Below are 18,465 nucleotides of genomic sequence, written 5' to 3'. Positions count from 1 at the left end.
AGCTTTAATGTCTCCTAAGTATAAAGCTTGTCTACTTAAGCTTGCTTTACATCGTATTTCAAATGTCTAACAAGTATCTCCGACTCACCGTGTTCTAAGTTGAACCCCAGTGACTGCCAAGCCTACTCCAGTCAGTCTTGGCCACCTCAGTTGATAGTACTTTATACTCTTTGCTCTGGCCACAGCCTTTTCTGACTCTTTCTCACACCCCACATTCAGTCTATCAGGAAATTGTGTTGGTTCCTATTTTAAAATATATCTAGAGCCTGACCACGCCTCCACAGCCCCCGATCCGAGGTGCCATCATCTCCTGTATTACTGTGATAGTTTGCTCCGTTTCCACCCTCATTCCTCTCATCTGTTCCCAACACAGCAACCAGGATCCCTTCTGAGTAAAAGCCTTCCAGAGGTCTGCAAGGTCCTACATGCCTTACTCTTCTCCATCTTTTAGCAGTCACATTTGGCTTCTGTGTTGTATCTCAGACATACCAGAAACACTCAAGAAATCAGGGCCTTGGCACTTGTTTCCCTGCTCTAGAATTCTCTTTCTCTAGATATCCATCTGTCTCACCGCTTTACCTTTTTCGGATTTTTCCTGTCACCTATTTAGATTACAATTATGACAAACTTTTCATCCATCGTCCTACCTTAGTTTTTACTAAAGCTGATATTTGCTATATTTTGCCTGATTCTCGCTTCACTACATTTAATAAGCTCATGGAGGGTAGGGAATTTTGTGTTTTGCTCACTGCTGTTTCTCAGCACCTGAAACAATGGCTTGGCACCTAACTGAAATTCATTGCGGAAAGAATGGACAGGAAAGTAAGACAACGAAGTCAGTCAGGATGACACGAACATTCAGTTCCAGAACTTAGATGGTGAGTAAAGGGCGCCTGAGACTAGGTCTCCTGGTGGGGAGGTAAGTTTTAGGTTTATGAATTTTGAGATGCCCATTAGACATTAGGTAGATGGCTAAGTCTAAAATTTTGGAGACATGCAGGGTTAGGGTCAGATTTGGGGGGTTATCCACTTCCAAGTGGTATAAGTCCATGGAACCAGATAAAATCATCTGATCAGAATAGAGAGAAAGGAATGAGGCCCAAAACAAAGCACTTGCTTCAGGGTTAAGCAGAGGAGAGTATCAGTAAGGGCTAAAAGAAGCCAACATGAGGAAAGCCATGGGGATAAGGTATTGCTGAAGCCCGTAGAATGCTCTAGGGAGGGAAGACTAGCTGGTGTTGAATGCTGCTGCAAGCCGGAGCACGAAGGAGAGGTGACCACTGGTTCACTGGAGTGAGAGGGCAAAGCTGACGCAAGAGTGGAAGGTCATGAGGACACGGGCTAGTCTACTCTTTTCAGGGGAGGAAACAGGATGCTCATATCTAGACTCTATTACCTACCAATTGCTGCTCCACTCACAGTTGCCTACTCACCCTTTGATCACTCTGAAACTACAGACCACTTCTTCATGTACCTGCATGTCAACAAATCTTAGGCCATTCCAGGACCTGGAATCTCATGAGTATCCATCAGCATGTCTTTTCTTATGCTGTTGAAATCACACTTTTACTGCTTAAAACTTATGCTTATCCTTGTTTCCTCTATTAAAATATAAGCTTCTGAAAGCAGGTGATTTTAATCTGCTCTCTCCTCAGCTCCTACCATAGAACCAGGCCTATTATGGCTACTGGAGTAACTGACTAAATTATAGGAAGATATATTTGAAAGAGGATGGAGGTTTAAAGGTGGTCTTTTTTTAAAAATGTAAAATACTTGAACATTATCCTTATGTTGATGGAAACGATCCTGTAGCAAATAATTTGTTAATGCAGAAGTGAGGGGATAATGCAAGACAGAATATATGCATAAAAATATAGGCATGTTGGTAGTTTGAGAACTGGAAAAAATATGAGAGGATCTGGGATGATACCTTCATTAGTCTATATAATAAATATCCTTGGAATCTTTCCCTGAAGTCAGGAATGCTATGATTTTGTTCTGAGAAGACACCCACCTTACTCTTTGCATGAAACTGACAAAAGTTATGTGGTATTCTGAATTTCATCACACACTAAAGCTCTGCAATAAAAATTTCTTAGGTGCATAGCTAAAAACTTAGAGCCCCGGGGTGATTTTTAAAACATTAGCCTGCATATTTTAAGTACTGTAAACTAAGAATGACATTTTCATTAGTGCCTCCTTCTCTTTCAGGAACTATGTGAAAAACAACATTTGCTTTATGAGTCATCACCAAGAGGAATTAGTGCCAAAACAACTTCAAAAAAGAAATCCCCAAGAGCAGCTCTTGGAGTGTAAAAAGCTATGTGGTAGGGGACAGCCGAGGCCGCTTTCTCCAGAGACTTAATGGCATTGAAATCTTATAAATTTTGATTCATAAGAACCCTCAAAGTAGGGTGTCTTTGTACCAATACACACGTGCCACTCGCTTCCATGCCTTCTCTTCAGTGTCAGGGGCTAGTGTTGAAAGGACACCCTGAAATGGTAGACACCCTTTCATCTCCAACTATCCAAAAGGAACTTCAAAAAGTAAATGAGGTATAGGTTCCCAAGTGATCTTTTTCTGAGCACAGTATCAGGTTAAAAAAATACTGGCTGGTTCAGTACTTCCCACCCATGGCACAGAGCAGCAGCCTTTGAAAAACTCAGAGCTAGTGATGCAATCAATTTCTGCCTTAATGTACATGTGACAGCCCACTGGGGTACTAGGTGCTTCGAGTCTTGTGTAACAAGGAAACAGGGCACAATGTGGACAACTGCACACATGTTCTAGGTTAGGATAGGGTCCTCGCTAGGATTCCAGTGATGATTCTGAATTACAATTCAACATGTACAAAGACAATACAGCTTATTTTATGGATGAACTACAATACAAAATTTCCTACTTTTATGAATTTCATGTAGAAATATAGTATTAAAAGTTTTGTAATAGTTGAGAAAAGTAAGCATTTTCTATCCATTAAAAAGTGTGAATAGAAAGGCCAACTAAAAAATGCTGGGGCTGTATTTATTTAGCAGTCATTATAAAACACTTGGAAAGGAGTGAGGCCAGTAGATTATCCAAATTTCTAAGCAATCAAGTTGGACTTATTAAATCAAGCTTATGAAAATCCTCTCCTTACAAGGCAAGGCTTTCATAACTTAACAGCAATCCATAGTTTTCTGTAATTTTTCATACTCCTCAGGAATATCACTACCTCAGACTATGACACACAGGCTGTAACATGTTAACTGTCAGAAGACTATGTACAGGCTAACGACATCCAGCCATCAGAATTCCCTCACTGTGCTTTCCTCTATGATGAAAGAGATGGCCAACTGTACCAGAAACTTGGGTTTTCATCCACAACAACGGATTTCTCTTTTCTGTATTTCTCCAGGTAAATTTTAGGACTTGGTGAGGCATTTTACTAACAGAATTTGGATATGCTAGAAAAATCTACAATAAAGAGTATCAAGCCACTGAATAGCAGTTCCTTAAATTATTTTGAATTAGGGAGACATACATAAAACTAAGAAAGCTTGAACAACCTACTTGAAAAAGAAACTTTAAAAGTATGATTTACCCTGAAGAAAAGAAAATTCTAAGTGGCCAAAACCTTTCTATTTGGCTTGGAATTTTCCTACTGGCCCCTAACAGACTGTTCCAATTTGATATGTAGGCATATGACTTACCACATTTCCCTTGTAACAAAGTAGATAGATTATAAATTTATGTAAGCACCAGAACAAGTGTATTATCAGAGACTCAGGAGAAATTACTGGTCCTGAAATTACTGTCCAAATTAAAATTGTTGAGGGATGTTAGGAGATCTTAATTGTATAACAGTACATTTAATATGCAAGTTAGAGCATGCACTGTTTTTCAATCGTTTTTTTTTTTAGAAGAATGTGTTTTGTAGAGGATCAATTTATGAAATTTATTATGAATCTTCAGTGGAATAACATGCTAAGATTAAAATAGAAAAATCAAGACATGTAATTGAAATTTTTTTCTTTGCCACAGATTAGCTTTATGTATCTTTTGAAATCCAAACACTATATTCTTTAAGCTTTATCATCCTCATTTAGCCAGTTACTGTTAAAGGGCAGGAGACCATTTATAAACCTAGTAGGTTTATCACTAGCAATTTCAACTTTAGTATATCAAATACACTTTTATTTTTATTATTCAGAGTCTGTAAACAATTCTGTCTTTAATTTTTACCCAATATGCCCCCAGAGCTTTTTGCTTTTCAAAAATAAAAAAAGGGGGGAAACTTGTCACTTGTATGTATATGTTCACAATTTTTATTTATAAAAAAATTTACAGCACTTGTGAAAAGCCAGTAGAAGACACCAGACACACTCATATCTTACCAGTTTTGTTAAAAGTTTAGTGGGCGAGCCATAACACTATCCAGGTGATGCTCATGAAGCAGCCCTGAAACCAGACCTGGTCAGATTGTCTTATTCTTCCTCTTTTCTGAGAAAGCGTTTGATAAGCTACTGTTCTAACCAGTTTCAAGTCACTCCAATACTGAAAATATTACAATATCTAGTTTTGCACATGCCATATAACCATGTTTTTCCCTTTTTTTTGGGTGAACACTGCAAAACAGGAGGTCACTAATTAATTAATTAAAACTTAAGTGGAAAATCTCAAATGGCCCAGAGTCACTGAATTTTATTCTCTATATTTTATGAGGTTACCAATTCTACTGGGTTTTAAAATGAAGCAAATAAAATACAAATGTTAAAAAAAAAAGTCTGAATATCACAATTAAGTCTTTCACAAGAAAGAAAATATAAAAGTTAGTCTTTGCCCCCATTTATGAGGGGATGAGAGGCAGGATAGGGGAAGGCATTATGATAAAAATAAACAAAATCATATGTATTGTTAAGTGCAGTGCTTAAACTAGGTTTTCAAGATTTTTATAATATGGGAAGGAAAATACTAGAATATGGAGGTTAAGGTGTTGCAATTTTTCTCAAAGGCTTCAACACATTTTGAAAATTCAGGTTTTAGTGGAAGATCATGTTGGAACACTGTCTCTATTACGTTTCTGTCGAGGGGCTAATCCAACTCACCACATAGCATTATTTCGCAGCAAAAATCGTGGGTTATACCAAACCCTTAAATACAAGTGGCAGAGCACAGCTGCACCTTAACCCTGCATCACCACTCTAGGGCTGGTAGGTGAGCTGGTCATTGTTCCACAAATGCGTATTTATTATAAATTTCAGAGTAGCACTCCCAGATACTGAATGGTCACTCTTCAGCTACATTAAGACACAGCAAGGGGAAAAAATATCTTGCAAAATGGCTTTCAAGTTCAAGTTGAACTATATAATAATTATAACTGTGGCACAGAGGCAGCTTGTGGGCACTTCTTGTTAAAACAGCACAATGTATCAACTTCTGACAAGACTCTTAGCTTAGCCTTGAGCACCAACCTAAGGTTATTACTCTCCTATGTCTAGAGTAGTCTTTCCAAGAATATCAGAGGTACATATGAGGTACAACTCATCACAGATTCTTTCTCATATCCACTTGTCCATAAGAGGTTTCTCTTTTTAAAACTACAGTTTTGTAACTTTTAAAAGATACTCAGCATGTTCTATCACATTAAATTAGCAACATAAAACATTATGCTTAATCTATAAAGTTCTACTCCGGTTTCCTATAATTTATATACATTTTTTTGTTTCTAATCTGCAAGGAAAAAATCCTATTTAATATTTGGTAACACAGCGTTAAAAGATAGTATACACATGTGACATAATATATTTACAAAATACACTTCAAAAAAAGAACCCCACAAGATTCAGCAAAAGTCTAAGCTTGCATAGATTAAAAAAAAAAAAGAATGAATACAATTCTTGTTAATAGAAAATGGGGAATAAAAGTTATAGAATGGATATGAAGAGAGATCTTTTCCAAACTTTTATTTGTGCACATTCAATTGAAAAAGATAACTTTTACAGGTTCTTTGGTGCCCATATTTAGCATACAAAAATGTAAAAGACTATTCACAAATAAAACACATTAGCTCAAACTGGAAAAAAATAACAACAAAACAATTCAAGGTAGTGCACACTGACAGCTCTGCTTATCGGGACATGAGAATTACTGCGTAAATAAATAGAATGTCCTTTTGTAAAAGCAGCAATGTCATGTCTTGTAAACTTCCTTTTTATATTACAGCAAGGTTTGAAATAAAATCCAAAGGGACTGGAGCTTACACTGTAGCCGTGAATGAATAAAAGAGTCTATTTCCTCAATTACCGTTGGTCCAGTTTTCCTTTTGAGTCCAATGTGCAGCAGGTTTTAAAAGGTGCTCAGTTAAGATTTCTGACCAAATAAGATATGAATTATAAAATTTCCTTCCTGCTTTCAAACACAAATGGGTAAATCTGTTCCACAGCAGTAGCAACAGCCTTTACATTGGGACCTGCGACAAACACAACAGAGGATGAGGTGAGAAGAGGTAAAGAGAACACCAGGAAAAGGCAATTTCCCAGGATTAAACATATTCAAGTCATTTAGAATATCAGGTATTTTTTTTTAAACTTATTTGAGTATTTTGCTCATGTAAAACTCTTATGAGAATAAAAAAAAAAAGTTTCCCTCAAGTATTTTAAATTCAAGATACCGTGAATAAAAAAATGATACTATGACAATATATAGGACACTCTTAGCAGCTCCAAACTGGAAACTATCCAAAGGCCTATGGACAGTGTGTTCACATGCTGGATACTAAACCACAAGAATGAATAGCCTACAACTACATGGAACAGCAGGAATGAATGTCACTAAGATAATGATGAGTAAAAGAAGACAGATACAAAATAGTACATATAAGATGTAAAAACAGAATATAAAATCAGGTAAACTAATCTACAGTGTTAACTCAGGAGAATGGCTCCCCTGGAAGGGGAGAAGTGACTGAAAGGGGTAAATCAAACATTATCTCTATTTGGAATGGTGACCTCTCATCTCATTATATCAATAAATGACAAGTTGATTTCAATATCACAAAATACCTGTTACTGTGATACTTCCTGTTGAAAAAATCTGTAACGTGGCTCTTAGAGATTTTATTCGATAGCACACAGCAGGATGAAGTTCAGGTTCATAACTACATACAAAAAATTCACAATTAATATAAATACATTGTCAGACAAATAACGTGAAATTTGATGTTATCTTGATTCCTCAAAGACCCACCTGGCATGAGGTCTATTATTCTTTGTGAATTCTGGCAAACGGATTTCAAATGGCATGTTACACACTGCCAAAACATTAACCACCTTAAAATCTGTAAATATTACCTTCGGGAGAGAAGTAAAACCCAATGAATTATTTTGAAACAAAAAAGTCTGCTCATTAGACAACATGTAATAATTTTTAATCTTTAAACAGAAACATCTTAACCATGGATGACTTTGTATTTTAAGTTATGAGTCACTCTTTAATCCTATAAATAAAGGGGAGAAAAGCTCAAGACAGGATTTTAAAAAACTTGAGGTATGTACATAATTAAAATAATACATATGAAGTCTTTTGAATCCCATGTTTAGTTTTTCAATACTTTAAATGGAATAATTAATCTACTGGGATAGATGAGAGAGCACAGGGGAAGAAAATTAAAGCATAGTCCTCTTTCACAAAAGTCAAAATGGAAAAGTTGTTACTTAAAAGTTAATAAATTGGGCCTTCCCTGGTGGCGTGGCGGTTGAGGTCTGGTGGCCCGCAGACCTCTCCTGCCGCCCGCTGCTCCCCTCAGCAGTGTACTTCGTCACTCTGTTCTGCTCTCCGCTCTGGCTCTGGTGAATCCTCTCACCCTCCCGCACTTCTGACTGTACCCAGTGCGTGTATAAATAAATAAATCTTTTAAAAAAAAAAAAAAAAAGAAAAAAGCTAATGTTTTTTTAAAAAAAAGTTCATAAATTAGTGAGCATGTACTGCGCTCCAAAAGTCAGGCTGTTTTTTTTTTGTTGTTGTTGTTGTTTTTAAATTAAAGATTTATTTTTTAAATTTATACAAGAGCTGGAGTACAGGCCAGAGTCGTGGGAGGGTGAGAGGATTCACCAGAGACAGAGTGGGGAGCATGACAGGCAGACGGACTGAAGGCCCTGCTGAGGGGAGCAGCAGGGGAGATAGGAGAGGTCGGCCTCACTATGTGGGATTCTCCCTGGCCAGCCAGGAATCAAAATGGTGCTGCGGAGGCTGTGGACAGCTTCACAGCATGGAGCTCAACCCGCTGCACCACTGGGGAGGCCCAGTAAGGCTGTTTTTTATATGCAACAGGGTAAATGACAGTTCTGTGAGTTAAGTTAAATGCTTTCTTTTGGGAATAGAGTGATAAAGTTGTGCTTTTGACTACCTGGGATTTTCCTCAACATTTCTAATGTTATGGTAAGAAAAAGAGGCTCCAAGGCTAAAAATAATGTTCTTTCACTAATGTCAACTTCTGCTGTCAATATCTTGAATGATTTTAGTTCAAATAAAGACATCTTTAAGTCTTTTGAAAAGCCCTTAGTAAAGCCACAATTCTGGATGAATGAACTATTCTCCAACTCAGTATTTGCTTAAGGCAGCAGTTGCAGAAAGTCTAAAATTGGGTAAGGTGGCAGCACCATCCATTATGGCTCCCAATACAGTCACTCTGCCCAAGCAGGAACACCCCCGTCTCCCCTGCAGTACTTCAGTGCCTTCCTATCACTTACACCACAGAGGAGACTGAATCTTCAGATAGAAACTCAATTTCTCACCACTTCTCACCCAAATCCCAAATAAGATAGGTCTGTCTCTTCAGGGACCATAGTTCATCTTTATTTTTCTTTCATTTACTCATTATTTACAAGTGACTGTAAGTCCAGACTACCTATTAATTTTATTCAACTCCACAAAATTAGGTTTACCTGCCAGCAATGGTCACCTTACAAGAGCCAGACTGTAAGTTAAGAGGGTACTGCAGCTCTCTACATACCACCCTGAAGGTTACTCTTGAAGTGAGCAAAACACAATCTGTGCGTGAGAAGTAATGAAATTAAAGGAATTGGAAAGGAAGTTTTAATTTGTAAGGGAACAAGTCTATCTCTCTATGGGAAGGAATTTGGAGAAAAAAAAATAAAGCCCAGACACTTGACAAAGACCCTGTGGGCAAGTTTTACCACCAAATTAGGTACTGAAGGACAATACAAAAAAAATCAAGAAAAAGTCAATCATGCGGAGTTTCTGTGATGATTTCATTAGTTTGCTAGAGTAAAAACTTTAACTTTACAAAATAAATCCTTGAATATTTGCACATTGGATTTTTTTTTTTTTTTGAAAACATTACCTGAAAACCTAGTTTCTGTAGACTTCGGGCTAAACGTCTGGCACCAAATTTAGCTTCTTCTTCACTATGATTTTCGGGAAAGAAAAAAATTGTCAGGAAATAGATTTTTGTACTGAGGAACAAGACAAACTGTATATTTGGTTTTGTTTTTAAGTCTAGGAAAATGTTTCCACTAGAGGAAAATTAAATAAAAATTAAAAACCCAAGTAACATTTACCTTGTTGCTCCAGTGCAAATAATTTTTCCTGAGGACCAAATTGTAGCTGTAATTCTAGGTTTTCTAAGCTTCATTAATACTTTCTACAAAACAAAAACCAGAAAAAGGCTGATTATATAAGTGTTTCCAGATATGGTTCTGCTCTACATAAGTCATTTTATACTTAAATACTATTCCATGCTTACTCAAAATTGAAATAAACTGTTCTCCAAATCATACATTCTGAAATCAAGGACCATACTTACCACAAAGAACATATTAATACAAAAAGATTTTTAATTGAAACTAGAAGGTCTATATAAATCTGTCACTATTTTTGTGAATTCAATGTACTACAAGTATGTAAACTTTTAAAACTCTTACTCTGCTGTGGTCCCCCAACTGGACTTTGTCATTTGCAAAGATCCTCAAATAGCCTCAACTGTTCACACCTCAAGAGCTTCACAGTGGCTGTTACTTTCATCTGAAATATCTTTCCCACAGTTTTTTTATTCATTCCAGCCTCTCACCACATGTCACCTCCACACAGGTCTTTTCTGATCATTCCACCAAAACCCTCTTCCCTCTTCTCTCAGCTCTCCTTTATTGTGCTTTACAATTTCATCACTACTTTATACTGCAACCTATAGTTGAGATGCCTATTACATATTCAAGTTCAATATGCAAATCTTGAATGCAAAGTTAATGGAGCTGGAGGTACAATTGCTTAGACATGAAAATGCATTTAAAGCTAAGGGTTTTTGCATGAAATTACTTACAGGGTAAGTATAAACAGGTCAAGGGCCAAGATTTAAGTTACTGTGAATTTAAATTTTCATCGCAACTTTTTTTTTTAAAAAAAGATTTATTTATTTATTTATTTATTTATTTATTTATTGAATAGCTGGGGTACAGGTCCAGGTGCGGGAGGGTGAGACAATTCACCAGAGACAGAGTGGGGTGCAGAACGGGCAGAGAGACCAAAAGCACTGCTGAGGGGTGCAGTGGGCGCAGCAGGAGAGGTCTGCTGCGCCATGTGGGACTCTCCCTGGCTGGCTGGGAATTGAACATGCGCTGCAGAGGCTGCGGACAGCTTCACAGCACTGTGCTCAACGTGCTGCGCCACCAGGGAGGCCCTGCAACTTTTCATTTATGGAAATTTTCATTAGATACCTATTTATATATAAGAAAGATAAATGTTTGCTGAGTAATGTAAAACAAATGAATCATACATTTCTCCTTAAAACTTTTGTTACATTTTTTAACTACTCCCTTTCTATCATTTGCCATATTATCAAAGTAGAGAAAGCTAGTTTGGGAAGACAAAATTTACCAAAGATCCAAAACAAAATTTCAGTTAAAATAAATACATGATAAAATGTGATGTACACATGGCTGAGAAACTACTGAACTGAGTTTATTCTATACTTGTTTTTTATCAACAGCTTGACTATCCATTCAGCTTTTTCAATTTTTCAACACAAACAAACTTCTCTGTCATATGGCAATGTTAAAGTTCCAAAGCAACATTAGGCATTTTCCCCTCTTAAAACTTTTTAGCAAACATATTTAAAGTAGTTGATCATTACTGATCATTATTGATAATTACTGATCAATTAAAAAATCCTTAATTTCAGGTCAATGAAATCTTTCATTGAATTTAATTCACCTTTACTTAGTTTTAGTACTAAAACTTAATAATTTTACTTAGGAATACTGGCATCTGATTTTTAGAGCTTAAAAGAGACTTCCTATATTCTTAATTTTCATGATAAATGTATATACCTAATCATTCTTTGGTTTACAAAAACCAAATGAACACCTATTGTCATTTATAATGTTAATCTCAAATACTAAGCAAGTTATCATCTTTTATTGTATTACAGGTTTAACAAAAACTAAAATTTAAAATGTCCAGGTTAGCGGATGGTCTCACTCATAGCAGGAATTTAGAAAACCTAAATAAGAGACCAGGAAAAAGACTAATTGCAATAAAGTAAAAATCAAAATCAATAAGCAACTATAGCAGAGACACACTACAGTGGGAGTTGGGGGGAGGAGAAGAGGGATTAGAGTCAGAAAAAGGGGTGGGAATTTTATCGGGAATATAACCAAAATGAAAATGCATACATTATGCAAAATGAAAATGATGTAAGAATTATATAAAATAATCTATTAAAAAAGAAATAAAAAAATGTCCAGGTTAGGATATGAGTCATGTTATTTTCAGCAATTTGTTAGTGAAGAAAACCAACTATCTCAGCTAATTCAAGAGAAGCATGGCAAGACACTACAAAATTTCCTATGTAACTATAACTATATTGAAATATACTGAATAACTAAACATGGAAGTATAAAAGTCCCCCTCACCAGTTCAAAGAAATTGAGAGAACAATGAAGTGTCTAGCAGTCAGTGAATTCTTTGGTAAGACTTGGAGATAGGTATCTCCAAAAGCTGCTGCTTCATAGGAGGGGTCACTACTTCTAAAGACTCACTGTTGAGTTCAGTACAACTAGCATAGGGTAAGGTATGCATAATCTGCAGAATGAATACATTTTAGTATAACACTCACAGGACTACAAAATTAGGCTATGTAAGCACACATATTAAAATTCAGATACTCACTCCAACATCACGCTTATAAATTACATTTGCTCCCTCCAAAGCAATCTTCCTTAAGTTCAAATGGCATCTTGTTCTAAAAACACAGACTACATTTGTAATTAGAATGTCCAATGCAACATCACTGTCTGCATCCATTGGGGTAGTTTAAAAACTTAGCTTCCCACCACGAAGATCACATCCTGAGAAATAAAACAAAAAGGAGTAATTAAACTTAAATGTTTTGTTACTTTATTTTCACAAATAAGCTTGAAAGGTAATATGTAAGAAATGAATCTACATTGTTTTCAAACATTACTCAAATCAAATCATGTCTCTCTGTTCCCCACTAAAAATGTCATTTTAAAAAGAATACTGTCTTACAAAATCTTTCCAAATCTGGACCTAACTTTCATTCCTTAAAATTAGTAAGTAGGGCCCTCCTGATGGTGCAAGGGGTTAAGTCGCAGCACCATGAAGCTATCAGCAGCCACTGAAGCATGGCATGATTTCGACCTCCAGCTGGCCACATTGCTAACCCAGAGGGCGCAGCAGACCTCTGTTTTGGCCACTGCTCCCCTCAGCAGTGTATTTCCGTCACTCTGCCTGTGCTGCTCCTCACTCTATCTCTGGTGAATCCTCTCACCACCCCCCCAACACTTCTGGCCTGTACCCCAGTTCTTGTATGCATAAATAAATCTTTAAAAAAATAAAATTAAATTAATAAGTAATGTTTACACACATCAGGAGCTTGCCAGACTTAATCTCTTGCTACTTGCCTTCACAACCACTATGTTCCAGGTTCATCAAAATTAGGGAAATTCTCCAAACACCCTATGTTCAATGGCTGGACTTTGTGGTCCCAATGTCCATCCACTAATGGTATTATATCCACTTTAGACAACTTGTTAGAGCTATGAAAAAAACTATGATAAGAGCACTTCTACAAACAAGCAAAAAAGAAGCCCAAGTTTTTAGTAAGCATGTGCTCCATATCCAGCTAAAATATCTCTTTGGATTTCCACATCTTGAAAAATAATGGTAATTCAGCTTATCTAACACAAAAAGAAAAAAAATCAGAAAACGGTAAACTACTGTACTGATAAGAGTCTTTAAAATCCAAAATAAAATTTCAGCTGAAATAAATACATTATAAAATTTCATGTACATGTGGCTGCGAAACACTGAACTTAGTTTATTCGACACATAATTGTAGACTTAATCTTAAAACAGTGTAGACACTTAGTCTTTTTTTTAAAGATTTATTTATTTATGCATACAAGAACTGGGGTACAAGCCAGAGGTACAGGGGGTGAGAGGATTCACCAGAGACAGAGTGGGGAGCAGAACAGGCAGACTGATTGAAATATACTGCAGAGTGGAGCAGCGGGCGAGACAGGAGAGGTCTGCTGTGCCATCTGGATTAGCTCCCTGGCTGGCTGGGGATCGAACTCGTGCTGCAGAGGCTACAGATAGCTTCATAGTGCTTAACCCCTTGCGCCACCAGGAGGCCCTAGACATTTAATCTTTAAGACTACTTGTAGCCATAATCTGAAAAATATTCTTTTTAAGGGTTCAAATTATTATATAACTAAAACAACAAAGATGCTGAGTCCAAACAAAATATGATAGAACACAATGACAAGTCAGGCCAAGACTTCTAGCCTCTTTACAGATCATACAACATTCAATTCTGTGCCTCAACTGTACTTCATTAATTTTCTCCTCTTATATTTCCATAAACATGCTTATCTTTTTGTTTTTCTGGGTTTGTTTTTTTGTATATGTTTGAGCAGCCTCAAAGAATTTTTGTGTATAATGGATTGGGCAGGAGTGGCAGTGAGGACAACGGACATATATGTACAGAGATTAGTAAGGACTGGCAGTGATATTTAAGCAGCAAGCTCAATGTCTGATTAACCATGTAACTGTTAGGAGAACTCTGGCAAAGTTATGCAGTCTATCTACGCCTTGGTTATTTCATCTATACATGGGATAGATTGTATCTACCAGCATCGTAGATTTATATAAAATGTATAAAAAGTACTTAGCACATATATGTGGGAAATACCACAAAAATGACAGTGGTTATGGATACAGTAAGTTCAAATCAACAGGCAGAGCAGAGATTTCCTAGCATTACTTTCCATGATTATACTATAACCTAGATATTCAGCCATCTGGACACCAGGAGATTCGGCTATATTCTTATAAAAATTATGTGATAACTGTTGTAGACACAGAATCCTAGTTTCTAAACCCACCTTTTCCTCACAATGAACAGAAACCAGATGTATAGTTGGGCACATTGTAGCAGAAATAAAATACTGTACTCCCCCCTTATCTGAGGATGCCAGAAACCACTAGAATACTGAACCCTGTATACGCATACTTGTAATAAAATCCAATTTATAAATTAGGCATAGTAAGAGATTAACAATAATAAAAATAGAACAATACACTGTAATAAAAGTTAAGTTAATGTGGTCTCTCAAAATATCTTGTTGTAAATAATATTCTCAGACCTTGGTAGACTTTGGGTAACTGAAACCATGGAAAGGGACTGTGGGGGGAGGGGTCCTACTGTACTGTATTTTTCATGCTTTTTGGCAATAGATAGTGAAGAAGCCACATGATTCTGTACTAGTCAATGAGATGTAAATTGAAATGGTTTTATGTCTTTTGGGAAGTCTGCTCTGAAGGACTAAAATAAGGCAGTAAAGACCCCTTGTAACTTCCTGCCCTTCTACATTCTTCTACCTGGAGATGGACTTGAGAGCTGGAGCTCAAATAGCCATCTGGGATCACACACGTATGAGGTAAAGATGGTAGAAGAAGAAGACTGAAGAAGCCAGAGTCCCAGATAGTGAGAACTTCCTCACTGTCCTTGTACTTCTTAGTTCCCGATTTTATGAATGTGAGAGAAAAATCAACTTCTATTTTAAGCCCATCATATACTGGAATTTTGTTTTAATTAATCAAACCTAGTGTTAACTAACACACATTCTCTGAGAATGTTCAATTTTAATGCCAGAATATCCAACGTTTCAATCCCAGTCTATATTAAATTTCTCATCTACTTAGAATTCCAAACAATTTCTTTTAGTACCAATCATGGAAAAAACTAAATTTATCAAGCCTGCAACTTTACTCCCAAAGCCACCAATTTTCTTTTTTTTTTTTTAAAGATTTACCTGCAACTTTACTCCCAAAGCCACCTATTTTTTCTTTCTTTTTTTTTTTAAAAGATTTATTTATTTATACAAGTACTGGGAACAGTCAGAAACGCGGGAGGGCGAGATAATTTGCCAGAGACAGAGTGGGGAGCAGAACAGGTAGACTTGATGAAATACACTTCTGAGGGGAGCAGCGGGTGCGGCAGGAGAGGTCTGTCGCGCCATGTGGGACCCTCGCCGGCAGCTGGGGATTGAACTGGCGCTACAGAGGCTGTGGGCAGCTTCGCAGCCCAGTGTTCAACCACTGCGTCACCAGGGGAGGCCCCAAAGCCACCTATTTTCATTTGAATGCAAAAGTATTATTAACAAGAGCCTTTTTCCCTCCCTACAAGCCCCTTACCATAATATTCATGAAGGTGCATACACAGTATACTTTATTATATTTTTTGTTAATATGGAATTATTTTACTGGTTGGCACAGTTGCTAAGAGAATGTATTTAAGCAACTTCACAAGAACACAAAAAACTTGAAAGTGACATTTAAACACAAAAAACTGTTAAGTCTACTAACATTATAGTATAAAATATTTATGATATATGAAGGGGCTAGAAGAACCCCACCTAAGCACCACCCACTTGAACTATAAACATCACAGTACAGTAGATACTACTCCATGTACTTCTCAAAAATCCTGTTCTCTCATCTCTCCCCTCCAAAGCCAGGGAAATCTCTCTGAATTGGTGTTTTATCAATCTCATAATTTCTGTGAAACTAATTACATATATATCACATTCCTAAACCCAACTACATCATGATTTTAAAAAAAAAAAAAAGGGACAATAATGGATTTGGTTTTTTAATATTTCATTTAGGATTAATTCATTTATGTTCATAGATAGACAATCTATACAATCTATAATATTCCTTTCTTGGACTTGAATGCCAAGATTCGTTAGACAAGTTAGTGCAGTTTCTGTCTTTTTTCTTTTAATTCTCTGGAAGACAGTTTATAGCAGACCTCATTTGAAAATTATCTGGACTTGTTTCTTGTTTGGTTGGAGAATTTTAAGACTAATTCAATTGAAGATTTTTGAGGCAACTGATGTCTTCTATTTATTCCTGAATCAGTTTTCCTAAATTAAAATTCCTGGGGGAATTCTCCATTTTTTCCCTAAATTTTGAAATTTACTGGTATACAATTTATCATAGTTTTCTGATACACTTAAAAAATCTTTGCTACAGTATACTTATTTTTTTCATCACATTATCACTTATCCCTGTTTTTTCTCCTATACTTCATCAATCTTACTAGGAGGTTTATCTATTTTGTTAAGGTTCTTAAAAGAACAAACTCTTGGCAGTTATTTGATCCTCTTTATTGTTTTTGGCCAAAATTCATCATTTTCCCTTCTATCGATCATTTTCTTGTATTAGAAAGTTAGATGCTTAATACTTCAGGTTTGAATTTTTTTCACTCCTTACGTGAATATTCAAGATGACTATAACAGCATATTAAAGGTGTCTGAACATGAATTATAAAATATTTTGATTACCCCTTGATTTTACAATATTTAAATTTTCATCATTATTTTTCTTATATTATTTATTTAAAAATTCTTTGCCTTTAGCAATACATGGTTTTTAAGTTCACTTAGTTAACTTGAAAGAATGATATACTATGTATACATATTATACTATGTTAAATACCAAACAATGCTGGTGCAGGTGTGAGTAAACTAGCATTCTCTTAAAATTTGGTACAAAAATTTTCTATAGGAGATAATCTGGCATTGTGTATTCAAATAATTAAAATAATCAACTATATACTGAATTGTAGTCAACTGCTAAGAAAGTATTTCAAGCAATAATTAAAACGAGCAAAGTATAGTTATAGTTAGGATTATATATCACAATTTTGTACTAACAGAAGCTTAGATGTCTATCTAGAAGGTAAACTTAAGTAGAGTATAGCACAATATAACACCATTATGACCGAATATTTTATAAATTACAAAATGACATGGATATAGACAGAGGTCCATAATGTGAAAAAAAATGCTTGATAAGGGTTCATTTTGGTTTATATATCTACATATGTACTTATATATTTACACTTGCCAAATATTAACATTCTATTTAGAGTTAACACCAGAGTGACTTTAATTTAAAAAATAGACATTTCTTCTATGGTTTTGTAGAGACTGGATTTTTCCTTTTCTAAAATGAATATATTAAATATAAGAAAAATAAAGCTAGTTACATATTGATTTACATATAATTTATCAACAATTTTCCCACTGCCAAAGGCTTAATATTAAGATAGGTATTTTGTCCTGTCTCTCAGGTGTTTTGTCCTGCTTTTCAAGTATATATTTAGTATGGGTTTGTCAACTATTTCCTCTAATAAAATGAAAAGTTTAAAATTGCCAGTGTCCTAACCTCAGGAAATGTTATGTTTCTATATTTCCACTGAAATGCATTATAGAAGTTGAAGCAGCTTCTCCCTCATTCAATGATTTTAACTTTTTTGACTTTCTAGTGGTATTCAAAAACATTACTTCAGCAGTCATCACAAACCACAATTTTAAAGCAGTACCTGGAAAACACTGCCACCTCCTGGCTTTTAAGACAAATTGCATCCAATTTTAAATTTTCCGTTAAGTATAGGAAAGACATTTAAAGTGAAACTCCACAATAAAGTGTCATTAAAAAAAAAAAAGCAAAAATAACTCTAAAATCTAACTAAAAGCCAAAAGAACAAAATAAAAAAAAAAACGAGAACTACAGAAAAGTATATCCTTCCCATTAACATTGCATCTGAGGACACTGAGGGAGATGCTTCAAGGGGTTTAACCATAAAATTACCATCTGTGATTTGAGAAATGGCAGAAGGGAAATCTGGATATAGACCAATTTCCAAACACAACACGAGCCCACGTGGTCTCCTAGAGATAGCTGATTTCTAAAAGCAAGAGGAGCCATCAAAACTAATCTCATATTCTTTATAAAGTTCCTTAAATAGCAGATTAGGAAATAAGACATTTTGTCTATGCCCACAGGTCACATGTCTGTGACCAATGAGAAAAGATAACATTTTGCCTTTTAGAAAGATGATGCTCTTTTACATTTGTTTAATAGTATAGCAT

General features: G+C 35.7%; 2 protein-coding genes across 5 annotated transcripts in view; one reads left to right on the top strand and one right to left on the bottom strand.

Moving 5' to 3' along the window:
* SLC2A12 (solute carrier family 2 member 12) overlaps positions 1-6,282 on the top strand; it is a 62,006-nt gene extending 55,724 nt beyond the window's left edge. Inside the window, exon 5 of the mRNA XM_037520426.2 lies at positions 2,212-6,282. Coding sequence (XP_037376323.1) covers positions 2,212-2,365 — 154 coding nt within the window. The 3' untranslated portion in view covers positions 2,366-6,282. The remainder of the gene's footprint in view (positions 1-2,211) is intronic.
* The window catches only part of TBPL1 (TATA-box binding protein like 1), a 29,793-nt gene continuing 17,258 nt past the window's right edge, over positions 5,931-18,465 (bottom strand). For all 4 annotated transcript variants that reach the window (XM_037520424.2, XM_054697857.1, XM_037520425.2 and 1 more), the window contains exons 2-7: positions 12,167-12,345; positions 9,562-9,644; positions 9,345-9,408; positions 7,229-7,332; positions 7,045-7,139; positions 5,931-6,452 (exon numbers count right to left, since the gene is read on the bottom strand). In XM_037520424.2, coding sequence (XP_037376321.1) covers positions 6,373-6,452; positions 7,045-7,139; positions 7,229-7,332; positions 9,345-9,408; positions 9,562-9,644; positions 12,167-12,301 — 561 coding nt within the window. In that variant the 5' untranslated portion in view covers positions 12,302-12,345 and the 3' untranslated portion in view covers positions 5,931-6,372. The remainder of the gene's footprint in view (positions 6,453-7,044; positions 7,140-7,228; positions 7,333-9,344; positions 9,409-9,561; positions 9,645-12,166; positions 12,346-18,465) is intronic.

The sequence above is a fragment of the Talpa occidentalis genome, unplaced genomic scaffold (genome assembly GCF_014898055.3).
Source record: "Talpa occidentalis isolate TD23 unplaced genomic scaffold, MPIMG_talOcc4v2.1 talOcc4.2, whole genome shotgun sequence".
In the NCBI taxonomy this organism is placed as follows: Eukaryota; Metazoa; Chordata; class Mammalia; order Eulipotyphla; family Talpidae; genus Talpa; species Talpa occidentalis.
Note: the sequence above shows the minus strand (reverse complement) of the source record. Positions and strands in the feature narration are given on the sequence as shown.